This window comes from Saccopteryx bilineata, chromosome 3 (genome assembly GCF_036850765.1).
Source record: "Saccopteryx bilineata isolate mSacBil1 chromosome 3, mSacBil1_pri_phased_curated, whole genome shotgun sequence".
Taxonomy (NCBI): domain Eukaryota; kingdom Metazoa; phylum Chordata; class Mammalia; order Chiroptera; family Emballonuridae; genus Saccopteryx; species Saccopteryx bilineata.
In genome coordinates, this window is record NC_089492.1 from 125,124,316 (window position 1) to 125,152,243 (window position 27,928).

Consider the following 27,928-nt stretch of genomic DNA (forward strand, 5'->3'; position numbering starts at 1 on the left):
CAGACACACCAATTATGTTCCAGGTTCTCACCGCTGGCGAGGGAGCAGGCTCATTTACTGGTGTTCAAATCTCTTTCCAGGCTCAGCAGGAGCTGATTAAGCAGCTTTCTCTCCTTCCTCGAGACAACTACAGCCTCCTGAGCTACACTTGCAGGTAAGGTTCCCCTGGTATCAGCCTCAGAGTTTTCAGTCCTGTCAGTAGGAAGTTACTGGATAAAGAAAGAGTGTCTCTGTGAACTCAGAGATTCTTGTTCAGACCTTCAGAAGGTCAACTCTGCATAGCTTCTACGTAGTTTCCTGTATCTACAAGATAATTTAAAGGATCCCCTGAAAATCTGATCAGCACATAAAATGTACATGCTTCCTCCTCAGACCTTCCCTAGTTCTGCCCAGTCCTGGGGCATGCAGTAGAACGCAGAATCTTTATAATGTTTCTAGAAGGATCTCCCATCTTCAACTTAGTGCCCCAGGGACGTGCACTCCAGGCCACCCTTTCAGCTCCCCCTCCTGAGGACCTGCTGTGTACCACCTCTGGGGCAGTGTGTAGCATGTGCATGGACCCAGGTCTGGCCGAGTTGGGAGCCTGAATATCCATGCTAGACAGGGCTAAAATTCATATTAACTTCTAAAAGATAATTTGTTTTTGTTTCCACATTACAAAAAGTGATATGTGCTTGATTTGAAAATCAGGAAAATGCAACATTCTTTTAATAAGAAATAAAAGGCCCTCACTGGTTAGCTCAGTGGTAAAACAGCCCAGCAGGTAGATGTCCTGGGTTCGATTCCTGGTCAGGGCACACAGGAGAAGTGACCGCCTGCTTCTCCCCTTTCCTTCTTCCCTTCCTGTAGCCATGGCTCGAAGGGTTCGAGCAAAGTTGGCCCTGAGCACTAAGGATGGCCAGGCCTCGCCTCAGGCACTAAAAAAATGACTCTGTTGTGGAGCAATGGAGCAGCGGCCCAGACAGGCAGAGTATCTATTGTCTGGTTTGGGTGGATCCCGGTCAGGGTGCATGCGGGAGTCTGCCTCTGCCTCCCTGCCTCTCACTTAATAAAATAAATAAATAAGAAATAAAAATTATTTACAATCTACTCCTGTAACAAAAATCACCATTAACTCTTGGGCTTTTTCCTTCTGGATGTTTCTGTGATAGATTTTTACAGAGATCAATACAAATGTACTAAAACAATTTTTATACCAAATATATATATACACACACATACACACATATATTTGTATTCTACTTTCTTTTTTGGCTTAATGCTCCACTGTGAGGATTTTCCTATGTTATAAAATAAGATTATAAATAACTTCATGATATTCCATCACGTTTCCTCATTTGAACATTAGCATTAATTTGATAATTTCTCAGTATTTGGAATTTTTGTTGGGTCAGCCTAGTCATTTAAAAATGGTTTTTAGAAAAAATATTTAGAAATTCCTTTGTTGATCTGTTTAGTTTTTAATTGAGAATCTGAGAACAGTATGCCTCAAATGGGTAGGATTATAGTAACAATTAATTGTTACTTTTGTTAACTATTGAGCACCTGCTGAGAATTTGTGGTGCATGGTGCTATACTCAGAGGATGAGAGCAAGGGAGCGCTGTTGATTCCCAACTCTGTGATTTTCCTCTCTAGAGACTTGGGTGGGATGGGTGCAGAGAGCCTGGGATAGAAGCTTATAGAAGCAGGACAAGGGGCAGCCGAATATCCATTTTGGTCCTTATAGTCTCCTTTTAGCTCCCTGAACTGGATCCTGCCTTCTACCAATGACTCCCCTCCCTGCACCCAACCCAAGCCCACCATTGCAGCTGGGCAGGACCCTCCTGCTTTCTATTCTTCCTTGATCTTGAATCTTTCAGGCTGAAGCTAAACTCTTGTAGGAAGAGCAGGCTGATCCCATTCCTGAGGTCAGGAGGAGAGTTGGGATCCCTCTGAGATCTGATTGGTACCTGGAAGTACTTTCTTCTGGCAACTTCTTATTTCCTACTTGGGGATTTCCTGGCTGTCCACAGGTTCCTACATGAAATCCAGCTGAACTGTGCTGTTAACAAGATGAGCGTGGAAAATCTGGCTACTGTGATTGGAGTGAACCTCATCAGGTCAAAGGTAGAAGACCCTGCTGTGATTATGAGAGGTACGCTGGTCCTGTGGTAAGGCAGACACAGAGGAACTGACATCAGTGACAACTCTAGCCTTATGTTTTAGCCAGACATGGATTAAAGTCGGTAGAGGCCCGGGGAACAGAAGAAAATATTTGGCCCCTTAAAAAGAGAGAGGTAGGGAGAATAAAAATACATGTTAACCATATTTTTAAATAAATAAAAAATATTATGTACTATTAATGTTAAAATTTCACATATGAAACCAAACTTGGTGTCATTAGAAAAACTGTAAAGTTGTGGTCCTGTGGTGCCCTGCAGAAGTCGGGGCCCAGGGCATGTGCCCATTGCGGCCACCATTAAATCCACCTCTGGTTTTAGCACTGATCTGCACCTTGCCATGAATTTTCAGCTGATTATCTTGTCTGAACTGTGAAGTAGGCAGGTCAGGAATTATTTCCATTTTCCAGATCACAGCAGAGGTTAAAGATTTACCTAATGGTTGCACAGTAAGGCCATCATGAAAACAGCTAGTGTTTCTTAATCTACTATTGTTTAAATACCTATAGCCAAAGAGAACAAACAAGTTTCATTATATAAGTCAACTCACGAAAAGGCTACTTGTAAAGCTATGTTGAAAAGGCTTCTGAGGCTGTCTTAGATCAGTGAGCAAAAGTCCTGCCAGAGAACCAGAGAATGCTGGTGTCTCATGGATTTAGGGAAGCGATATGTGGGACACATATTCACTATGGGTGCAGTAAGAAATTGGATGTCATTCTGAAAACCACGTTAGTTTTTTTTGTTTTTTTTTTCTGTTCAGTTGCTAGTTTCCTAATTTAAGACTGATCTGATGGTGTGTAGGCTGAAAATAACCTTTTTCTACCTTAATCCATATCCTTCTTCTACTCCATCTCTTTTACCACAATCTCCTATCCTAAGCAATGAAGAAGGTTCATAGGAGGAGCAAAATGAGGTCCTTTAGGGTCCCTGTGGTTTCAGAGCTACTTTTGGAGACATCCCCTGGATAGAGACCCTTGAGGACTGCCTGCTCCTGCCCCAGAGTCCGGCACTGCAGATACCTTTTTTCTTTCAGGGACGCCTCAAGTCCAAAGAGTGATGACCATGATGATCAGAGATCATGAAGTCCTCTTCCCCAAGTCCAAAGATGCACCCTTGTCACCCCCAGCCCCTCAAAATGACCCCAAGAAGCCTCCGGTGGCTCGAAGCTCTGTGGGCTGGGATGCCTCTGAAGACGCCCCGATTTCTAGGACAGACAGCTTCAGCACCATGGTAAGGTGCAGCGATCCTTCCTCCTGCCCCCTGACTCTTCCTTCCACCCAGGCCGTTTCGGGTAGGAGCTGCTCTGGTGGGCAGCTTGGGGAGTTTGGATGATGCTGTGGCCGTGGACATGGCTGGCACAGACTCATCTGAATGCATCTTGAAAGCTTGGACTCTCTTTCAAAATCTACTCTCTGTTTGCATCCTGGAGGTAGAATTAGTGATCTGTGTACCAATCAGCAGATGAATAAGCAGTGGGTCTCTTCACCGAAGCCGCTCCTTAGGAAAAACACTTTAAAACAAAATCTAGGGAAGTTCAATGGGGAAAAAGATATACCACCTTATAAATGCTTTAGTGAGGGTTGTTGAGAATTCTGGCTCAAAGTTCAGATAGAACTGGTTTCCTGCTAACCCATGAAACGTGATTTCTTTCTCAGAGGATGTGATGTGTTCGTGTAATATTTCTCATTCCCTGATAAGCTGTCTCAGCAATGTCAACCCCCTCATTTGTACTAAGGGGCTAGGGCTCACGTTCCCAATGTCAGAAAACTCTGCAGACTCTGAGATTTAGATTATTTGAGGGCAATGATTTATAAAGGTCAAATATTTTTATATATTTATAGAAACAATTTTTCTAAAAAAAATAAAAGAACATGTGAACTTTATATAGTAGCCTAATTCTTTATGTGTGACCAATACATGAATTTAAAATTTGGGGTTGACCAGGTAATATAAGTTACCTGTAGTACTTTTAACCCTGAGAATGATTAAGAAAGGGGAAAAAAGTAGGCAGTAGTAGGGTTAGTGATATTTTTTAGGTGCTATCTGGACACAATGCATCTTACTAACACTCAAAAATGAATATTTAGAAATGCTCATGCCTCATATGATGGAATCACTCTGGCCGTCCTTGAAACTAGCCACTGTTATGCTCATTTCATGGGGTCCTGCTGTTGATTTTAACAGTATGGGAAGCTATGGGCAGACATTGTGCTGGGAAGTTTAAATAGATTACCTCTGCAGCCTTCACCATAACTCTGTAGTGCAGAATTTATCACGTATGTTTTTTATCTGAGGACCTGAATCTCTGGGAGGTTGACGAGATGGCCCAAGGTAGCAGCACTAGAATGTTCCAGAATGAGCTTTAGATCTTATTCTCACCTCAAGACCCAGGTAATTCTGACTCCAGAGGAGATAGCTAAAGCAATTAATTAGCTGAAAGGGTTAGGAGAGCTTCAGTCCTGATTTTCTGATTTTAATTTAGGGCTCATTCTCTTTTTAATTTAACTTAAAAATATATAATATATAAACATGGTTGAAAAAAAGAAAAAAAGAAAAAAAAAGAGCTCCACTGAGAATCCTGCTCCCACTTCTATCTCCACCTACTCTATCCTTCCCTGCCTTTATTAGTTTCTTATTTATCTTTCCAGTGTTTTTTTATGAAAATATAACCAGATATGAATGTAAATTGTTATTTACCTCCCTTTTTACACAAAATGAAACATAATCTCTCCTCTCATGTTCTCTCTGTCTTTACACACACTCACACACACACATACACTCACACTCACACACACACACTCCACTCTATATCTTGAATTTTCCCACTTAATGTATAGACTGGAGACCTTTCATACCAATACACAGACCGCTAACTCGTATGACTTCATGTTTTTAGCAGGTCTATAGTGTTCCACTCTGTACTTGTACCATAATCTACTTAACCAGCTCCCATAGATAAACAGGTTGTTTTCATTCGTTGGTTCTACAAATAAGGCTGCAATAATAACCTTGACCATGCTTCATTTTGTATGTAGATGTATTTCTGGGATAAATTCTCAGAACTGGGATACTGAGTTAGAAGGCAAATAGATTTGTAATGTGTAATTTTTACTAAAATTATCAAATAAATTTTGTGTCATTTTATACTTCTCCCAGCAATGCATAAAATAACCTGTTTTCGTACAGTTTCACCAACAGAGGTGTGTTGTAAAATTTGGGGCATTTGGGGGGTGTCCTTTTGATAGGTTAGAACTGATATTCCTGTAATTTTAGTTTGAGTTTCTCCTATTATAAGAGAGTCCAAACACCTTTTCTTCTGTGTAAGGGCCAACTGCATTTTCCTCTATAAACTGTCTTATCTTGTCTTTTGCCCATTGATTGGTCTTTTTCTTCTCAATTTTTACCAACTTTATATATTAGGCAGAATGTGATATGCATTGCAAATATTTTTTGCCAGTTTGTCATTCCTTACTTGATTTAGTAGATAATGATTTCTTTGTTTTAATTTTGTTCTTTTTAGTTTTTTTTTTTTGGGGGGGGGTCATGCCATATAGGTTCAATTGATCAAACTTTCCTTTCATAGCTTCTGGATTTTGAGTTATAGTTAGAAAAATCTTCCCATTCTAAAGTTATTAAAGACTCCTGGTTTAGGACTCTTTTACCACAAACATACAATGTTTTTTGCCAGTGCTTTACCCTGGAATATGTATTCCTTCAAGTACAATATCCTTTTAGAAAGAAAATGCCAGTTAGATAATCAACTAATGTGACAAATGAAGAGATAGATGGTGTTCTAGGTAAAACTTTCATAGGTGTGCAGCCCAGAGATACCTTCTTTCAAGCTTCTCACTCTTTTCTAGGGAATATGACACATGTGGGGAGAACCCATGTAACATTTGTGGCCGTTTTATCCTAGACCAGCGACTCAGAAGCAGCCAGCCCCACTGGACAACAGCCGAGTGACGAGTGTCTAAAAGACAGTAGCAAAGCTCCCAAGGAAAAGCCAGGAGATTGGAAGCTGCAGTCACGGAAAAGGACTCAGACACTCCCTAATCGGAAATGTTTCCTGACAGCAGCGTTCCAAGGTGCCAACAGCAGCAAAGTGGAGATCTTTAAAAATGAGTTCTGGTCACCGTCTTCGGAGGTGAAGGCAGGGGAAGGGCATAGGAGAACGATGTCTCAAGGTGTGGCAAATTTTTCTGACTCCCAGAGGACTTCCGCCTATGACAACATCCCTGCCCAGCCAGGGTCCCCTGGGAATGAAACGGGCGCACCCTCTTCCTGCGCCTGTGACTCCAAGAGAGATACTCTTTCCAGCCCAAACTCTGAAACTGGGCTTGGGACAAAGAACTCTGGAGGGGAGGAACTTGAATCTTTGCAAAGGATGGTCCAGGAGCTGCGAAAGGAAATAGAAACACAGAAACAAACGTTTGAGGAACAGATTAAAAGGTCAGTCACATACAGAGGGGAGCTGCATAGCTTCCATCTTTAGAAACAATAAGGTTGTTCTCATCTGCCCAAGAGGTGACATTATAAACCTCCAGTTTAGAGAATGCAGCAGTTAGGCCTAATAGGGAACAGGGTAAAGGGCATCATGAGATGACTACATTAGTGAAAATTCTACTCTTTAAATTGATTTCATGAAAAGTTACATAGCTTAAGTAGCTTAATCAACTATTTCCAAATAGTGATTCTTTGAAGATCAACATATCCTAATGAATTAAGAGGAATTTAAACTTTTTTTTGTATTAATGTGATTTATCCATTTTGAAAGTACTTACTGAGCACCTATTGTGTGGTAGGTAGCATCCCAGATATTGGGCAATAGCACTGAACAAAATAGGAGTCCCGATGCAACAGAGCTTTCCTTCTAGCAGTAACAACAATCAATACAAACAAGTAATGAAATATATGCTCTGTGGAAAATGCCATGGAGGGAAATAAAGCAGGGTAGGAGGTGGGGGTTCAGGAAGGGGGTTCCAGTGTTAAACAGGGTGGTCAGAAAGGCCTCACTGAGAAGAAGGCATTAAAGTAAAGAACTGGAGAAGAGGGAACAAGTCGGGTCTACATATAAGGGAAAAGCAGGCCAGGCAGAGGGAACCAGAACAGCGGAGGCCAGGGGAGGGGAGTGGGTCCGTGTGTTCATGCACACCAGGCACTGGAGGGCTAGAGCAGGAGGGAGTGACTGACAGGAGAGAGGGCAGAGAATGCAGGAGGCCGGAGCACACATCAGTCATTTGTGGAAATACAAGACTTGTGCAACACCTTGGCAATGACCAAAGCAGTCCTGGAGAAGACGCCACTGTACTCAAATATAAGTGTCATTGACAAGGTAGGGAAACAGCCAGCTGCCACCAGGCCGGCCACTCCTCCTGAATTGAACAGCCTTCTGAATCCACCGGCAGGGACCTCCCATCCTTGGCAGCGGGAGAAGTGACAGTCCGCAGTGCCAAAGCTTCATGCTTCAGACACAACTTTCCAGGCAGTCCCCAGAGCCATCGTCTGAAATAGGCAATGGTCCCATTTTACAGGGGAAATGGGCTTCAGGAAGGACAAAAAGATCCCTGAAAATTGCACAACTAATCATTGGTGAGGCAGGGATTTGAACCTGGGTCAGCCAACTCCCAAGCCCACTCAGATCTTACTTGAAATCACTGGTCAGGAGCTAGCAGTGTCTCATTTAGATGCTTCTCAAAGCACAAGGTGTATGGATAATTCAGAGAAGGAAACGAGATTTGAAATGGGAGGGCCAGAAGAATGAGACTAGTTTAGCTTCAAGAAGTAAAAGGCAGTGGTAGACAAAGCTCTGAAGATGGGCCATTAAATGCAGATTGGGACAAAGCCCTTGAAGACGGCACTCAGGCAGGGGTTCAAATGGGAGCTCAAATCTCCTTATAAAATTGTCTGTCTGTTACGGGAGCAGGGAGGCAGCACCTCTCAGAGTGAAATTCTGAAGTCAATCTCTAATCGCGCAACCTTCCCACAGGCCTGAAGTTCCCTCTTTTGGCTTAAAAAAATGGTATGTGGACTCAAATTTCTAGGAGTTAATTCAGCTCAGCCTGGCAGGGGGGCACCTGGGACTAGACTAGGATTTGGGCCAGTAACAGTGAAAATTCTCTGGGTTCAGGACTCCAGCGGATTCTCCACCTGGAGCAGGACTCAGAAGTGAGGGTGGGACTCCCAGGACTGCTGCTCTCAAAGGGAGGTGCCCTGGACTTCTCCAAATCTTGATCCCTAGGAGGCCTTAATAAGAGAAGGTGCTGGTTGGTACTCACCACTGAAGCCGGTTGAGGAGGCACTCGTGTGTACAAAGGTGTTGGGAATCTGGAGTATGGATGGGGCTTCAGCAGTCGATCAACATCTTTATGAACAGGACTGATGCAAGGTGCTGGGGTGTGTGTGTGAAATATACCTAAGTAGACATGGGCCCTTCTTTCCAAGACTATTATCTGGTAGAAGATACAAAACGTAAAATGACGTGAAAAACAACAATGTGGCCCTGGCTGGTTGGCTCAGTGGTAGAGCGTCGGCCTGGCGTGCAGAAGTCCCGGGTTCGATTCCCAGCCAGGGCACACAGGAGAAGCGCCCATCTGCTTCTCCACCCCTCCCCCTCTCCTTCCTCTCTGTCTCTTTCTTCCCCTCCCGCAGCCGAGGCTCCATTGGAGCAAAGATGGCCCCGGGCGCTGGGGATGGCTCCTTGGCCTCTGCCCCAGGTGCTAGAGTGGCTCTAGTCTCAACAGAGCGACGCCCCGGAGGGGCAGAGCGTCGCCCCCTGGTGGGCAGAGCATCGCCCCTGGTGGGCGTGCCGGGTGGATCCCGGTCGGGCGCATGCGGGAGTCTGTCTGACGGTCTCTACCCGTTTCCAGCTTCAGAAAAATACAAAAAAAAAGAAAAAAGAAAAAAAAAGAAATACAACAATGCAAGAGATGTCACAAGATGGTGTTTAATGACAAAACAAGGGCTCAGACCTGCTCTGGGGATTCAGGTTTCCTAAGAAGTGCTCACATGGGGGTTGGGATGTGAATACTGTATTCCCCCATGTATAAGACGCACCTTTTTTCCCCCCAAAAATTTGTGGTCTTAACAACTGGGTGCATCTTATCCAGTGGTTGTAGACATTTTTACTTGCATTTCCCGCTTTTTCGTGCTTGTTTTTGCACTCATTGTTGAAGACAGTGATTCGTCATCAGACACAGAGGAGGACAATCTAATGGACGGGAGTTTTGACAGTGATGAGGAGTTGTATGAATTTTATGATGAATGAAACTTGAGTTCAATAACTATGGAATACATTATTTTTCAAATTTCGGGCCCCCAAATTAAGGTGTGTCTTATACATGTGAGCGTCTTATACACGGGGAAATACAGTGAGTGGGACAGGTAGGGTCTGGGTCTTGAGATGTGGAAAGGAGAATGGACAGAGGAGGTGGTGAGCAAGGGTGAAGGGGGAGTCTAGAAGTCACACCCAGTCCTTTTATTCCTTTTTCCATTCTTGCAGCCTTGAGAAGGAAAATTATGATGTCTGGGCTAAGGTGGTGAGGTTCAATGAAGAACTGGAGAAGGAGAAGAAGAAGTCAGCAGCCTTGGAAATCAGCCTCCGCAATGTGGAGCGCTCCCGGGAGGATGTTGAGAGGAGGAACAAAATCTTGGAAGAAGAAGTCAAGGAATTCGTCAAATCGATGAAGGAGCCCAAGATCGATGCATGAAGGAAGGTCCCAAAAGTACAGCAGAGGGAGCCCGCAGAGGCCCAGCGCTGCTCCTTTCTTCTTGCTACCCAGTGGCTGGGGAACAGAATTACTCCCTAAAAGCAGAAGACATATGGGGGGCAAACATCACATTTCCCAGTAAATAAATCAGTGGAATTTGCAGGAAGATAAGGGTGAGCGGGGACATACGTGGACATGTATGACTGCCTGAGGCTGCATTCAGGAAGATTGCGTCATTATTCCGTAGTGGTCTCAGGCTGAGTGAAACGGAACCTTCCATGGCTGGATGACTGTGTCCAATGGAGACATCTGATGCAGGTCACATCCCACGACCTGGGGGACCGGCTGCACCCAATTGAGGATGGACTGTGTGGGACAATTCACCTAGTCAGATGGCCTCGGGGCATCGCTGAGACACAGGGGCTGAAAACATTTTGGGCTTTTGAGTGCCTGGGATGGTTTTGAGGGGTTGCCCCTGCGGAAGCCAGAGCCCCTTCAACCATTTCCACAGTGACACACCACTCCCATCTCCTGGTGATTGGGAACCCAAAATTATTATTAGACTAAGAGAAAATGAGCAAAACACTGTATTTATGAAAGCAAAATCAATGAGAAAATTATATTTAAATAAAGCAAAAAAAAAAAAAAAAAAAGAAAGAAAAAAAATAGGGCTGTTGATTCATGCACCTCTGTGAGAGTTAGTAAAAGGTCCCCTTCCCCGGGCAGACAGGCCAGTCTCCAGGCACGTGGCTTGCTGAGCAGGACGCAGGCTGGATGCCAGTCCTTCCTTGCCTTTCAGTGGCCATAACATGGGGCGGACCCACTCCCATGTGATTTCCTTAAAGGTTGGTTGGGGAGTTACACAATAACAATCATAATAGGATATTTTTTTCTTTCACCAAAATACAAGATTTCACCCTTCAAAAGGACATGAGGCACTAGACTTTTGTAGACAGCTGACTTTTTCTTCTACATTAAGCCAGCTTGGCAGAGGCCCCTGGTGAGGCCCCAGACTTTGCTAGGTAGGATGGTAGAGTCTTTAATGGATTTCTAGTGAGGTGGACTCCAAGCTATTTTGACCATGTACCCCATTAGTAGAAAATATTTGCGCATACACCTCCTAACTTAAGAAAATTTATGTATTTATAAATTATATATGCCCTATTACTGTATTGCTATGTCACTAGTCACAAAAATTAGGGGATATTTTATCGCTTCATATTCATTTTGAAATATCCCTTAATTTTTGTGAGCAGTATATTATAAAACAGATACGGAACATAAATGGGATAATCAGATACAAAACAAATATAGACAAATGTTCTCAAGTATGCTTACAGCTCTGGGGACCAGTGGCCCAATTTCCCAGCAGGTACACCCGCACTAGGTTTCTATGTGTCATCCTGCTGCTCCCATAAACGAACTATCGAAGCACATGGTTTAATCAGTGGCTTGAAATCTGTGATGACCACAGGGAAAGGTCAGCCTTTCCCAACATCTGTGTCTCCTTCATTTTTCCTTTCCTCCCTTCATTTTCTCCTTTTTTCCCCTCCTCTCTTTGTGTTCTTCACTCTCGTTAGTTTCCCCCTGCTGGTGGCCATGACATACTGCTCACAGAGTGAAAAGTACAGATGGGGGTGGGAAGGAGTCAATATTTCTCAGTCCTGCTACTGAGGCCCTGATCCACTCACCCCCAGCCCCTGAGGACCAGACTGATGGAAAGCGGGGCGGAGAACCCCGAGGACATTCTCTCAGAAACCTGCTTGCAGAAGATTGGGAGGCAGAGGGAATGATTTTGGAACCTTATTAAGTAAAGCAATAAAATACTTGATTTGCTGGGGTTTACTTTTTTTTTAATTATAAAGTAACAAACACCTGATCCACATTGATGAGTGTGTGCAGTTCTGCCAGGCCTGTGTTCCCTCCTGTGAGTTCCTCACATTGATTCTTGGGGTGCTAAAATCTTGAAGAAGGAAGTAGCTGGCATCACAAATCCAATGGGAACAAACATTTGAAGGTGCAAAGAGGGAGGCCTGGAGTCTGTTGTTGGGAGGTCCATGTTATAGGACCTTGCTGGGTCTTGGAGTGAGAGCTCAGGCTGAGTGGAAGGGCCACGTTGAAATTTCAACTCCCTCCTGGGCTTGTGATGCCTCTGGTCCTGTCCCTCCCAGTGGAGTGAGATAGCAGAGCTGCCCTTCCAGCTTCAGAAGCTGGAGTGTCACTTCCTCTTCCTGACCAAGAGGGAGCCCTGCTTGCTTAAGCTGTCACCACTGGTTCCTATGCCACCTCCCGTAAAAGAGAAACACAGAAAAGAGTTTTTCCAGGACCCTAGGACCTCATGAATCCAACAAAGAGCCAGGAAAGAAGATCTGGCATCTTGTGAGCAATAAACTGTATTCAATGCCCAAAAAGGGTGTATATGAGATGCATGACAAGGTAGCTTCATCTGGACCAAGGTGCCAGTTTCTGGAAAGCAGAACGCAGAGACTGACTTATGTCATTGGTGCTCTGTTGGGGCCCCACCTTTACTTTCAAAGCCCTTCCATGGGCAATAGCTACCAAATCTTCCTTTTTCCAGCCGCCTACTCCCTTTACCTTACTCCTTCTCTACGTGCACAGAGACTGAGAGCCTAAAAAGGTCTGCAATATGCACTTTAAAACCCCTTGCCCTCTTCCTACTAAAATTCTTCATTTCCCTTAAAACCTCAAGCATGGCACATAGTAGGTCCCTTTCTCTTGAGTTTGGGATAGATGTGATAGTTTTCTAGTATGTGTGTGCACTGGAGAGGATACTGTGCATTAAGGGGTTGGCTGGGATGATTCCTGTCCTGGCTCATTCACGTTGCTATAACAAAATGCCCCAGACTAGAGGGTATTCATTTGTCACAGTTCTGGAACCTGGAAGTCTAAAACCAGGGCCAGGTGAGGGCTGTCGTCTAAGTTGCATAATTGTCCTTGTATCTTCACATGGTGCAAGAAGCTAGGGATCTCTGTAGGGTCACTTTTATAAGTCACTAATCCCACTCACAGGGGCTCCACCTTTATTATTTATGAATTGCCCAATGGCCCCACTTCTTAATATCATCATCTTTGGGGATTAGGAGTTCCACATTTGAATTTGAGCAGTGAGAACAAACACTCAGACATTGCAATTCCCTTTCAGTGGATTTTGGTCAGAGTCTGAGGCCTGGAGAGACCCAGTGCGACATTATTAGTACAGAGCCTGCTGCATAGGATGCAAGCAATAAACATTTTTGTTGTTGTTTTGACCGATTCCTTAAGCTACTGAGCGGGAGGACAAGCAAGGAGCAGCAGGGCGCAGAGGGCGCTGGCTGCGCTCCCCCGGCTAAGACAGGAGGATGTGCATGCGCTGTCATCGTATAAACTTCCACATTCCACCGCTTCCGCTGCAGATACCATCAGAGGTCAGGCCATGTGCTTGGTGGGGAGCAGAGAGAGCACTCAGAGGCTGGCCCTGCAATTCAAATGGACTGCCTCTATAAAAAGCTCATGAAAACCTTCATCCTGTTGGGGAAGACGGTGGAAGGATGTTCAAGAATGGAGATGCAGCTGCCTCTCACTCGAGGGCCCAAGCTGGCGGTTGGCCAGCATCCGAGAGGGCTGCCGAGTGACTTCAGACAAGGAATGTGCAGAGAAAACCAACACAAATGTGCAGTGTCAACATCTATTTTCTCTGATTCTTGAAAACTATCTTAGGATCATAGAATAACAGCCCTACAAGACACCCTTGAGCTTAACTAATCTAACCCATTCATTTCATGGCTAGGAAAACTGAGGCCCAGGTACCTAAGCTGAATTGCCAAAGCTCACACAGCAATCAGGAAGATAATTAATTAAGTTTGGGTGATTTTTTGAGGGCTCCTTTAACCCAGTGGTCCCCAACCTTTTCTGGGCCACGGACAGGTTTAATGTCAGAAAATATTTTCACGGACTGGCCTTTAGGGTGGGATGGATAAATGTATCACGTGACCAAGACAAGTGTCAAGAGTGAGTCTTAGATGGATATAATAGAGGGAATCTGGTCATTTTAAAAAATAAAATATTGTTCAGACTTAAATATAAATAAAACAGAAATAATGTAAATTATTTATTCTTTCTCTGCAGACCGGTACCAAATGACCCACGGACCGGTACCGGTCCACGGCCCAGGGGTTGGGGACCATTGCTTTAACCCATTATTCAGCGTTTCTTGTGATTCTTGTCTATTATCCAAGTGTCCTTTCCTCTAGATCACAATTAGAAACCCACTGAATGTCAGTGGCTGTGTGACTCCAGAATGTAGACGGGTTCACCTCTTGGTCACACCAGGGCCTGCCTTCTGTGCCATTTTCACCTAGTTGGTGTTACTGATGCTGTTCTAAGACAGTGGTTTTTAGTCTTGGCTGCAACAATAGAATCACCTCCTGAAGCTTTTAAAAAAAATGCTGATGCTCAGATCTCACCCCATATCAATAGGGTAGAATCTTGGACGGGTGGGTGGAACCTAAGAATTTTTTCCTTAAAATTCTTTTTCTGTTAATTTTAATATGCAAACAGTAGTAGTAAACACGATTTTAAAACTGCTAAAGCTGGCTCAAGTTCCAACTAATGACACTATGAAATCTACCTGCTCCCTTCTCACATGTTCAATCAACACAGCTGAACTCCCGTCCACCCTACCTGCAGACTTATCACGTGTTCACTCATTAAGGATAACAGATGCCGAAGAGATAGATAATTGATTTATTTTATATACCCATTCTGCAAAAGGGGAAACTGAGCCTGTCAGTGATACCCACAAATCTCAATATAACAGTTAGTCAAGAACAAATCCATGGAACTTGAGAGCTGCTGGAGTGGCTCACAGAACTCAGAAAACCCTTTTACTTAATAAATTACCACTTATTATAAATAATAGAACTCAGGAATGCCAGAGGGAAGAGATGAATGGGGCAAGACATGGGGAAAGGGATGTGGGCTTCTGTGCTCTCCTGCATGGCCATGTGTTCACCAACCTCAAACTCTCCGAATCCCATCCTTCGGGGTTTTGTGGAGGCTTCATTGCAGAGGCATGACTGATGAAGTCACTGGCCATTGGTTATTGAACTCAATCTCCAGCTCCTCTCCCCTCCCTGGCAAATGACAAGACCAGGGTGTGGACCGCTGAAGTGGCCCAAATGCTTGCTATCTACTTTTCCTGGCATTCCCATTTATATTGTGATCTCTGTTTTTCACTAGTCTCTAGCTCAATTCATATAATTTAAATGCATCTGTAAAGTTAAAAGTCCTACTTGTTTTAATAGTAGTAATTGCTCACATGTATTGTATGATGAATATTGCCTGCCAGGCTGGCCTAAGTGCTTTATTTGTATTAGCTGTGTTAATGCTGACAAACCCCAGAGCTAGACAGCAGTATCCCTGGGTTATAGTTAAGTAACTTGCTTCTGCTTTTGCCTTTTACTGTGACTCTGCAAACTGTCTCACATCCAGAGGAAAACCTTTTTTCTGATAGCCCCTGGGGTTGCAGATGGAGCTGGGCATGCTGGGGCAATGCTAACACTTCATACAATCTCCAGTAATTGGGAGAATTGCTTGTCTGACAAATTGGCTTTTGGCAAACTATCCTGCATCCAAATGTTTTCAGCGTGGCCAACTGGAAACAGATTTACTGGAAACCAAGTAAAGCGTGGCAGGGGTGGGGTGTGGGGGGGGCATAGCATCAGCGAAGTTCGCACCTGACAGGAAAAGAGAGCTACACAGAAAGCACAATGCAAGGCCGAGGCCTCTTCCTGGACCACTGAACTGAAGATCAGAGCTGAGGTGGGGGAGGGTGGGGCAGTGGTTAGAAACTGCAGAGAGGATGAGAAGGCAGAGAGCTCACCATGTGGAACTCTGGGCTGGGTCGAGGGTGAGTGCCTCCTGCCTCTGGTCTGCCATGTGCAGTTGTAGAGCTGGGGGCATGAGCAAGCTCCAAGTCCACTGCCTGCCCTCCAAGCCTTGCACCCTGACCACTCACCCAGGGCAGGGGGCTCTTCCCTCACATAGAGACACTGTGCACAGCACTGCATCAGCCACCGTGAGCACGGTTTACAGCTCACACCAAGCAGACATCCAGGCTGCCAGAGGCCTCTCCGCCAGGGGTCACGGCAGGGCAGAAACAGAGGCGTAGCACTCTGAGAAGGAGGAAATTCAGGCATAGCACCCTTATTACGTGGAACTTAGTAATCACTCAGAGACAGGAGGGATAAGCTATTCTTAGATCACAAGAGATTGCCCAAGAATGGCATCTTGAAAGAGTTCTTTCTTAGTAAGTGAAGCTGTTACTATTATTTTTAACTATCAGTATCACTGATGAGACACTCGTTTTATAGCTAAGGAAGTTAGTATCAAAAAGATTAGTGATGAAGAGAACCAGTAGGCTGCAATCTAGAAGCAGACTTCCCATTCTAAAATTCTCTGGTCTGGGTGGTACATGGTCTAAGTTAAGTTTAAACAGGGATATTACCTTAGGGCAGTTGTTGCAAGTTTGTAATTATTTAGTCTATTCTTCCAGGCCTACTATACATCTAATAGCTCCATCAGGAGATTCTGCCTCAGAAAACTTTGCCTGCCACCAGAACAAGCTCGAGTACCTTCACTCAGTGCAGCAGGCACCTACAGCATGGTCAGGCCAGTGACGCTTTGCAAGTGCCTGCTCCCATATCAGCCTTTATGCACAATGCACCCTGGTTCCCCCAGGCTACCCCAGATGCTGCCCTGTCAGCTGAACGTGTCCCTCAGCCCAGCTTGGCTGCCTTTGGAACCCAGGACACTGCCAGGACAACACTGCCTCAGGAACTTGTACTCAGGGCACGAAGGGTGTTTCCTCTGAACACATGGTCATGTCATTCATTTCACTGGCTGTATAGGAGTCCCTCATAGTCACCTGTGAGACATCGCTTTCTTCACCTGTAAGCTGGAGAAATGGTGACAACTATCCCACCCACCGCACAAGAGTGATGCATGCGAAATAGCCACACCAATGCGAGCTGTCAGCCTGAGAAAATGGGCTGTTACTGTACACAAAGTCACTATGGGGAGTTTTAAGTACTTGAGCCAAGAATGGGCTTTCACAGCTTACACAGACCCTTGCTCCCTTTCTGTTTTCCAGTAGCCACGTTCACACCAAAGCACTTGGTGTGGAGGAAATGTCTGGAGATGCAGGCGCCAGACTCATGCCTTCAGCAGGAAGCCTCATGTGCTAAGACAGAGGGTGAACTGACTTTAATGTATTTATCTTTTCACATCACTTAGAAAGCAATCTTTCTATTAAAACAAACAAATAACAAACAAAAAAAACCATTTTCCCCCAAATGTTCTTTAATAGCCATTTGAAAACCATTGTTTCCAAACAGCCTAAGGTGGTGAACATTTAATACCATTTTCTATTTATATAAAGACTCCAGAGTTAGAATTACCTGTATCTGAATTGCACTTCTACTCTATGAAACAATACTATTTTAAATTCTGCATCATAATTAAAATGATCAGAAAACCCCCATCCTTCTTGTATTAGTTTTCTAGGGCTTCCAGAAAGAAGGGAAGTGTATTTTCTCAATTCTGGAGGCCAGAAATCCAAGATAAAGTGTCAACAGGATTGGTTTCTTCTGAGGCTTGTCTTAATGGCTTGTGGATGACCACCTGTGGGGAAAACAGCTGTGTTAGGCTTGCTTGCTGGTTAACCTGCTGTAAGCACTTTGTGCAATTAGTGCAGGAGCACGTGACAGCACTATTGTAAGGATATAGTGTTTCCCCTCCGGGGTGATGAGATCAGATCATGCCCTGCCACTACAAGGTGTGGTTTGTTTCCTGATCCCTTGCCTTCCACTATGAAAAGCAGGCTTTTCCTTTGTTTTTTTTTTCTTCTTCTTTTGGCTTGCCTGTCTTTGCAAGCCACTAAATGGAATGGCCTACCATTTTCTGGCTCCACAGTTCCTTTACTGTTTGCCCTTTGTTCCTTTACTATGTTCACATAGTCAATGTGAATCTGCAAGGCCACAACCACCAGCCTTACACCACTTTCTCTGTCTTCAGGTGGTCTTTCCTCTGTGTTCATCTGTGTCCTAATCTCCTTTTTTATTTTTTAACTTAAAGAAGGAAAATAAACAGACCCCTGCAAATGTCCTGACCAGGATTCACCTGCCAATCCCTGTCTAGGGCGATGCTCAGACCAACCAAGCTATCCTCAGTGCCTGGGGCAGATACTCAAACCACTCGAGCCACTGGCTGCTAGAGGGGAAGAGGTAGAGAAGGGGGAGGGGAAGAGAAGCCAATGGTCATTTCTCACGTGTGCCTGACTAGGGCTCTAATCTCCTTTTCTTATAAAGACACCAAACATATTGGATCAGAGCCCATCCTAATGACCTCATTTTACTTTAATTACCAACTTAAGGGTCCTATCGCCAAACACAATCACGTTCTGAAGTACTGAGGATTAGGGCTTCAACATATGAATTTTGGAAAGGGACACAGTTTAGCCCATAAAAGTTGGTAACCTTTGTAGTACTGTCACTTTGATATCTGATAAAGTGGGATCCCATCTTTCAGAAATTCTGCATATCAGTAATGAGAAAACATGGGTAATTATTTCATTTTGTTTATAATGTCTTATCAAAGGAGATGAATAATATCAGAAGTCTATTTTGCTGACCCATGGATATGTGTAAAGGGCAACAGGTAGAAAACCTGGCTTTTACTAGTCATATAATTAGACTATTTATTAAATTATTATTACTGAAAATATTTCTATTGGTTATTTGTGATAAAACAGTATTTAATTTGACACCCGAACCCTGTATGCCCGCACTTACACTCACCCAGCTCTATGGTGGTAGATTTTGAGGAGATGCCAGACAGTTGCATGTCCTTTATTATGATAAAGATTTTGCCCCAGACTACATTTTACTCCCTCAGTGACCTGTGCTGGGCCTCGTGGCTGGACAGGGCACCTTTGTACCTGGGCTGGATGTGAACTTGGTTCCTCTATGCAGGGTGCCCCTCGTCTCACCATGCTGACAGTGAGGAAAGCAGACAGAGGAGAAGCTTCGTCAAGGGAAGGAGGAGAGGAGAGGATTTTTTTTAGCTCCGATGTAGAACTTGTCTAAGCCACTCATTCCAGGCTCCCCCACAGTCCTATCTATCCCCCAGCTAGTAGAAGGCAAGATTAACCTAATCGTGTGTGTGTGTGTGTGTGTGTGTATGTGTATGTGTGTGTGTGTGTGTTTGTAAAATGCACACCTCTTGATTCTGAACAGTCCTCAGAAAAAGAAACAAGGGAGTGGTGGAGGTCAATGGTGGGAAGAATGAGGTAACTTTATTCCTCCCTCCTAGTAACTGAAGCTTTGAGATTCAACAATGAAAAGACATCATTGTTTTCTGTAGGTCCATAGAGAACTGCCAGTGTTTGGAGAAATGTCCCCATAAAGGTAAAGATGACATTTTTAAATGCTTCGTGTAAACCATGGTCCTGGTTGTTAAATCCAACAAGAGTAAGGGAAGAAACAAATGGAAAGTCGAGAAATGGTGGTGGTTCACTCCTGCCACTAGTGGGAGCTCTAGGTTCATGCCTCTCCATCAACCCCAGCCCATAAGGTAAGGGTATTTTTGGTGTGTGTGTGTGTGTGTGTGTGTGTGTGTGTGTGTGTATGTGTTAAGGGTGGGGCATGCTTGGACTAGGGCAGTGATTTCCAATTCATGTGTCATAAGAATTTTATAACATGCAATACCTGACTATTTAGTCACAGGCACTGACCTCTTTTCCCTTACATTGTCAAATAAAAAAATGACAACAGTCAACACAACAATAGGCATCCAGTGTGAATGCCTTGTCTTGAACCATAAATATATAGGTCATATAATAGCACTGTATTTTATTGGTCATATAAGCATAATAAGGTTGCATCTGACTGGTTAATTCTTGGATTGAGAAATCCTTATATACATATAAGTCACTTTGGAGCAAAAAGGGTAGGTAATAACTATTATTATGTGGGTTTTTTATAAATTAATAAAAATTATACCTATATATATTTTGTCAAAGTGGTGAAGACTATATTTTTAGGTGTGTCGTAGAGTTTTAGTAATTAGTTTATATGTGCCATGAGATGAAAAAGGTTGAAAATCACTGGACTAGGAGATGAGAGACTGAGGTCATAACTTTCCACCACAATGTTCTGAGAATCTCATTACTCAGCACAGCTGGCAGCAAGAGAGGCCTGGGGCCTTGCCTCACATCTCCAATATTTTACACATTGTGAGTGTTAAAAATCCAGGATCCGTAGATGAGGGGGAAGGCCCAGAGCAGAGGCCCAGGAGACCAGCCTGCTTCCAGGTTGTAAGCTTCAGCTTGCCCAGGATCTGAACAAAAGGCATCCAGTCTAAAAGCCCCAGACATTCACCCTGACCTAACCTCTAGGGTTTGTAGCAAAAACCTTATTGAAGTAAAGTGGTCTTTCTGGGAGAGCCCCCTCTGAATATTGTCCCTGAGAACTAGGGGTACCAAGATGGTACTGAGGTAGGTATGGGCATCTTTGGCCCCATCCAGATGCATTTCATTGTGACTATTTTTAATGCCTCAGTTTGGGGCATACTGGTTTTCTTCTTTATTCAAGTTATTGTTTTAAGAAGGATGGTGCTGAGTACAATGGAAGCTGCCAGAGGAAACACCTGCAGAGGACCGAGTGGGAATAGAGTGTTCTCTCCAGCCTGAGAACAGGGACCCCTGGCAGCAGGCCAGTTTGACTTTATTACACCAATCAAAGTTTGTAATAATGCATGCTTTGGTGATATGATCTGATTAATATTGGTTGCAACCACTATCCTGTAAGACACATGGGGCACGAAATGCGTTCATCCATCAGGTCCCACGCGTAGCTGAGTTCCTGGCACACAGTCATCGCTGACTCTCCTGGTTCACAAACTGTGTGCCGAGGCACCCTGCTCTGGGAGCTATTGCCCACTTGCAAGGCCACCACAATCTTTTACATTTTCAAGGGAAAACACAGCAGTTCTCAACATCGAAGGGATCCAGGTCAGACTACCAGTTCAAGGTAATCACAGCTCCAGCATACAATCAACTGCATTCCTTTCAGTGACATCAAAAGCTATTGAAGTGGGGCGTTTGGTTGCTGCTGTGATAAAAATGCAAGCATCACACAAAAATCACCGTGGAGTAGAAAAGGGAAGTAGCAGTGACCCAGGAGGTTCCCAGCTTGGATAAATCGTGCAGTGCCCAACAAAGCACACATCCCATTTGTGATTATAATTATCAATATTTTTTAATAAAGTTCATGCTTTATTGTGTACGAAATTGGAAAAAAGCTTACACTATCACTTTCCTTTGAGAGCACCTTCTATGTTGTTTAAAATGAAATAAAAACTAATATTGCTTTTATTTTGATGTATATGTAGTTTTTTCAAATAGCTATTAAATTATTAAGACATAAATGCTTACTAAGTCATTTAGATTTAACTAGTAAGTAAATAGTGTCATTAGGTATTCTTTTTGGACCAAGGACACCATGGACCACTTAGAAACTAAGGGCCATGAACTAAGAAGGTTTAGGAACCACTGGCTTAATTAAAATTTGATTGACAGACTCAGGATCACAATTCTGTGCCTCATTGCTTTGCCTACAGAGTAATTCAAAATGAACAAAAAACACCCTTGGCAGAAAAACATCACTGAATTTCTGTTTTGCTTCACAGAATAGATGGTTCTACCACTGAGCCTGCTTGTTGAGCATATTACTGTTTATTGAATACTTAACCATTAGCCAGGCCCTAAGTTTTTACTTATTAATATTTTAACAGACACACACCTAATCCTCCCAGCAATCTTTTGATGAAGATTGTTCCACAGAAGAAAAACAGCCCAAAGAGGATGAGTGGTAACTACAGTATTCAAAAGCAGGCTGGTTTATATAACACCCATTCTCTTAATAATATCATAATGATGAAGATAATGATACATTTTGATAATCTGTCATGATTAGTTACAATTTTAGGTAATTATAGGTTTTTTTATTTTTTAACATTTATTTATTTATTCATCCAACAAATATTTATTGATTACTTACTATGTCAGACACTGTTCTGAGAGCTGGAGACCATGATACATGTGATATAAACTGCAGTGCAGATGATACAAAAATCATTTTAAGTATTGGTCTTAAGGGCCCTAGCTGGTTGTCTCAGTGGTAAAGTATTGGCCCAGCATGTGGATGTCCCAGGTTTGAAGCCCCAGGTCATAGAAGTGACAATCTGCTTTTCAACCCCTCCTTCTTCTCCTTCTTTCTCTCTTTCTCTCTCTCTTACTTCCTCTCCCACAGTCATAACTTGATTAGTTTGAGCACATCAGCCCTGGGTGCTGAGTATGGCTCCATGGAGCCTCTACATCAGGTGCTAAAAATAACTTGGTTGCTGAGCAACAGTCCCAGATGGGCAGATCATCACTACCTGGTAGGGAGCTTGCTGGGTGGATCCAGTGCACATGCAGGAGTCTGTCTCTCTGACTCCCCTCCTCACACTTAATGAAAAAAAGTATTGATCTTAGGGTAAATTTGAAATTCTCAAAAGATGTCCCAAGTTGTACCCTGTCACTTTTGTGTACCTTGTACACATAGCTACACATCTCCAGGGGAGCTCAATTTCAAGGACCATGGAATAAATAATTGAAAGTGTTATGTTTCTCAACTCATTCTTGCTATGAAAGAAATTTCTGATTTAGGAAGTTCACTTGGCCTCTCTGGCTTTAGCTTCCATGTTGAAAATAAGAGGGTTGAACTGGATGAATTCGAAGCCATTGCCAGCTCTAGAGATATGTACATTTAAACATTTACAGAGTTGAAAGAGACCTTAAAATTATCTTGCCAATTCCCCATCAAGTACTTAAATTGGTCATTGGTAGAAGCTTCAGGAAGGAGTGGCTAAGTTTCCAGGCTGCTTGAACATAGAAATAAGAAACACAGACCCAGAAGCTTCACTAGAATGTCTGTTTGGAGATATATAAACACACAGAAGCTTTACCATGAGGTCACCTTCCCCTTCTCTCTGAAAGGCTGATGAAATATGCACATCTGGGCCTTGGGTGGGTAGCTCATTGGTTGGAGTTGGGTCAGGGCACATACATTAGTCAACCAATGAATACACAAATAAGTGGGACAACAGATCGGTATTTCTATCTCCCTTTCTCTCTCTCTCTCTAAAAAAGAAAAATCAATCAATAAAAAAATATATATACACATCTTTCAGAATTCTTCTCTCAAAACTTCATTAATCAGATAGAAGCCAAGTTGCAAATAGGTACACAATTAACCTTAGAAGCAAGTAACTTTGCTTTCTTGTCTGCCACAAATTTCTTTTCTTTGGTGATGGGAAGGTGAGACTTCTCTGGAGCCTAGGGGGAGGTTCTGCAAAGAACAGAATGCACAAATCGAAATCGTACTTTTTCTTTCTGGAGGAGGAGAAGGAAGAAGATAGATACAGCCTTTGCGCGAACTGCCAAATTTAGAAAAGGAAACACTCCTAGGAGTCAACTCCAAACCTTTTCAGTTGCTTCTATGAGTAAGTCTGGTCCAGAGTCATCTCTTTAAAATATGGAGTTGCCTTCTCAGTGCTCATTGCAATTTTGGCCTGTATCTGTGAGAAGTTCATTGCTAACAAAGACAGTTTCAGATCAGCCTCATTTAAAAATGTGCGTTCCAAGCCTCCCAAAAATCAGAGGAGTGCCAGCTCCACTGGGCTTTCCTTTGTCTTCACTTAGGACGGACATCAGAAGGGATTCCTGAGAGCTCTGTGCTGAAGCCATGCAAGGTTACAAGAATGCACTTTCTCCTGTTATAACCAGCATCCCACGTGTACACATAAAAGTATAATAAGGTCAGCTTTATGTTCAGCCTTAGGGGAAAAGAAGGAAGAAATTAACAGGGAAAGTTGAACAAAATATCAGTGGAAGGGAGCAAGGCTTCCTGCCTTCCCTTAGTATCAAATGGACATTTATTGCTTCCTTGCCCTTTGGCACTCATTATTCCAGGCACTTTGTGTGCATTAGCATTTTTAATCCTCACAAGAGCCTATAAGGTAGGTGCTTTTAGCCACTCTGCCACATTGGCCCCGCAGGAGCAGGAAGAAAGCGGAGCTGGCTGAGGGATGATCGCACGGCTGTCTGTAAACTTGGGAGACTAGGGAAAACATCACCCTTCCTTCCCACACCTCTGGGCAGCTGCGCAGGTGAGTGTGCACAGCGCTGTTCACTGTGAGCAATTTCAATAACCTTAAGTTTGTAAATAATGTGGCTAAAAGGATGTAAAATTTCTGTTTCCATTTTCCCCTTCCTGCCCCTACTCGAGCTCTTCTCATTTTGTTACCTGCCATGTCACTAGACTGAAGAAGTAGTCACAACCATTTGTCCAAGTTAAATATATTTATGTCTACAACACCTAAATAGGTGTGTACACATGTATATAAAAATAAAATTTAAATATGTTAAATGATCTTAATAGAATTGGTTTCAAAAGTGAAAGAAAACTTAAAGTTTATTTAAGCCAACAGGCCTAGACTAGAGGCGTTATCACCCTCCAAAGGGTTCTCTTGGGGTTCTAGGCGTGACTGATCTGAAACTGTCCACAGTGACTGAGGGCGGAGTATGGCACTCATCATATTCAATGGAAGAGCCAGGGATGTTAAGTATCCTAGAGCATGACGGATAGTCCCTCATAACAACAGAATTTTCTGCCTTGAATGCCAGTGGTTTTCCCACTAATAAACTCTGACTTGAGTTCTAAACTTCCATTTTACAGTTGAGAAACTGAGGCACAGAAAGGTGAGGAAACCTTCTTAAGGTCACTGAGCTACTTAGTAGCATGGTCTGAGGTAGAATTCAGATCCATACATTTCTAGGGAAGGGCTTTTTTTTTTGCTACACCAGAGGGTCCATAGAAGTCACAGCTGTTTTCATAATAATACTAAGACATTATTTGCTTTTCTAACTCCCATTCTCTCACAGTGTACAGTGGGGTTTTCCAGTGGCTATGTAGTAGGTTATGATACTGTATAATAAAATGTGTCAACATTTTAAAGATATGTGAACAGATATTTTTCAAATAACAAATGCATGATGTTATAGAATTATTCCTGGGTAAAAAAATTCTTTAAAAGTACAAGAAGATAAATATGTATAGATTTTAATGTAATCAATCACAAAGAATTCATTGATCTGATTTAAAATTTCTCCTTGCATCCTAACATTTAAAAAATAATCACTCTTTGAGTTTTAGTGTAGCATTAGAAAATATCTACAATTATCTGAACAAGCTATGAAAATATGTCTCCCCTGACCTGGCCAGTAATGCAGTAAATAGAGCATCCTCCTGGAGTGCCGAGGTCATAGGTTTGATCCCAGGGTCACTGCTTGGCCCAGAGGTTGCTGGTTCAAGCCTTGGTCAGAACACATATGAGAAGCAGTCAATGGGTGCATAACTAAGTGAAACAATGAATTGATGCTTCTCTCTCTCTTCAAAAAAAATAATAAAGCCTTCCCTTTCAACTACAAATTTGAAAGTCACATTTTCTTCATTTACTTCAACCAAAACAACATACGACAGTGGGTTGAATGCAGAAGCAGACAGGAGAGTCCAGCTGCCTTCTATTAAGTCAGACACGGAGAAATTTGCAGAATTGTAAAGTAATTCCAATTTTCTCATGATGTAAATTTTGTTTTGGGAAACATATTTATTATTCACAAAAATGTGTTATTTATATTAATGCACAATGAGTTTAACTTTTAAATGAATTAATATATATTTTATTATTTTTCAGTTTAAGTTTATAATATGATAAGTATAAACAGATATGACCCATATAAACATAAGCTCTTGGGATCTTTAGTAGTTTTTAAGAGGGCAAAGCGGTTCATAGGTAGGCATATTTGTACTTTCCAGAATATAGACACTTTCTGGAATTAGATGAAAAGATTAAAAATTTTTTTAACTCCAGACAACTAGTTTATTTTAAACATTGAAACACATGATACACGTGGGCCTAAACTCTACCATGGCCACAATTGTCTGGAAACGCACAGCTGCTGCAGCCAACAACCAGAGCCTGAGCCCTCTGTCGGTCCACAGTCAGAGGACCACCTCGCCTTTTAATGTTACTTCTCTGGCCTCTAGACTATCGAAAAGAACAGTGGGAGCCTCTGATAGTCTAAGAAGAAGACAGGGCTAGGGCTGTCCCAGTGGATGAGATGGCCACACAGGCTCAGCGTGGCATGCCACATTCTACAATCTGGCACTGAGACTTCAGGTTGGTCCGATTTGTCTGAGTACAAGAGCTAGAGGCCAACAGTTTGATCTTTCTATTATTTATTTTAAATGTTGTGCAACAAACAAACAATCCAATAAAAAAATGGGAAGAGGACATGAACAGACACTTCTCCCAGGAAGAAATATAAATGGCCAACAGATATATGAAAAGATGCACATCTTCTTTAGCTATTAGAGAAATGCGAATCAAAACTGCAATGAGATACCACCTCACACCTGTTCGATTAGCTATTATTAGCAAGACAGGTAATAGCAAATGTTGGAGAGGCTGTGGAGAAAAAGGAACCCTCATCCACTGTTGGTGGGAATGTAAAGTAGTACAACCATTATGGAAGAAAGTATGGTGGTTCCTCAAAAAACTGAAAATAGAACTACCTTATGACCCAGCAATCCCTCTACTGGGTATATATCCCCAAACCTCAGAAACATTGATAGGTAAAGACACATGCAGCCCCATGTTTATTGCAGCATTGTTCACAGTGGCCAGGACATGGAAACAACCAAAAAGCCCGTCAATAGATGACTGGATAAAGAAGATGTGGCACATATACACTATGGAATACTACTCAGCCATAAGAAATGATGACATCAGATCATTTACAGCAAAATGGTGGGATCTTGATAACATGATATGAAGCGAAATAAGTAAATCAGAAAAAACCAAGAACTGCATTATTCCATATGTAGGTGGGACATAAAAGTGAAACTAAGAGACATTGATAAGAGTGTGGTGGTTATGGGGGGGAGGGGGGAAAGGGTGAGGGAAAGGGGGAGGGGGAGGGGCACAAAGAAAAGTAGATAGAAGGTGACAGAGGACAATCTGACTTTGGGTGATGGGTATGCAACATAATTGAACGACAAGATAACCTGGACTTGTTATCTTTGAATATATGTATCCTGATTTATTGATGTCGCCCCATTAAAAAAATAAAATTATTAAATAAGTAAATAAATGTTGTGCAAGTAATAGAACTAGTTTTACCTCTAATGGGCTCAAATTATCTTTAGGTGATTGATTAAATGCATTTTATTAGTGATTTCAGAGCTCAGAGTACTAAGTATTCTCCATGTAGTATCTCTTCTTGTTGTTGTTACAGAAATATGGACTACTTCATGAATTTGGGTGTCATCCCTGTTCAGGGGCTAAGCTAATTATCTCTGTTTTGTTCCAATTTTAGTATATGTGTTGACAAAATGTCTCTTTGACGTCACTTGTATGATTATAAAAAAAGCAGTTAAAATAAAATCCCTAACATCCTTCATGCGGAAATCTCTTGTTGTGTTGCTGAATTTTTATATTCAGTTCTTGTTTGTCAAGCCAGTAAAGAAAAGTCACTTCCTCTGGTGTCAGCTGTGAATCCAAAAGCATCTAACAAAGATAAGCAGTTGTCATAGTGAAAAAACAACAAACCTAAAGGTGATGGATCATGGGACTTGGTTACTGTACTTGCCTTGTGAATCCACACTGCCTTCAACCTTTACTCAACTCCACACGTAGCTTTTCAACACCATGTCCTGGGTTGTCTCAAAAGCACTTCGCTTCTCACTTTGCAGCTCCTCCAGTCAATGGCGTTCAACCGCGTTAGTAGATCCTGATGTACTAAATGATATCCTTCAGTCATATCCGTTTGTTAAAAATTGGCTTTTGTTAAAACATATTCATGAATGCTTAGAAAATAACAAAATATAGTCTAGTAAGAT

At 42.8% G+C, this 27,928-nt stretch overlaps 1 protein-coding gene and 1 non-coding gene across 4 annotated transcripts in view; one reads left to right on the top strand and one right to left on the bottom strand.

Moving 5' to 3' along the window:
- ARHGAP25 (Rho GTPase activating protein 25) overlaps positions 1-11,797 on the top strand; it is an 86,790-nt gene extending 74,993 nt beyond the window's left edge. For all 3 annotated transcript variants that reach the window (XM_066267296.1, XM_066267297.1, XM_066267295.1), the window contains 5 exons: positions 81-154; positions 2,014-2,135; positions 3,194-3,390; positions 6,077-6,609; positions 9,659-11,797. In XM_066267296.1, the coding sequence (XP_066123393.1) occupies positions 81-154; positions 2,014-2,135; positions 3,194-3,390; positions 6,077-6,609; positions 9,659-9,866 (1,134 nt within the window). In that variant the 3' untranslated portion in view covers positions 9,867-11,797. The remainder of the gene's footprint in view (positions 1-80; positions 155-2,013; positions 2,136-3,193; positions 3,391-6,076; positions 6,610-9,658) is intronic.
- A 15,525-nt stretch (positions 11,798-27,322) lies between these two features.
- LOC136332718 (U6 spliceosomal RNA) lies at positions 27,323-27,425 on the bottom strand. Its single transcript, XR_010730877.1, has one exon. It is a non-coding gene; the product is annotated as a U6 spliceosomal RNA (small nuclear RNA).
- Between the last annotated feature and the right edge of the window lie 503 nt (positions 27,426-27,928).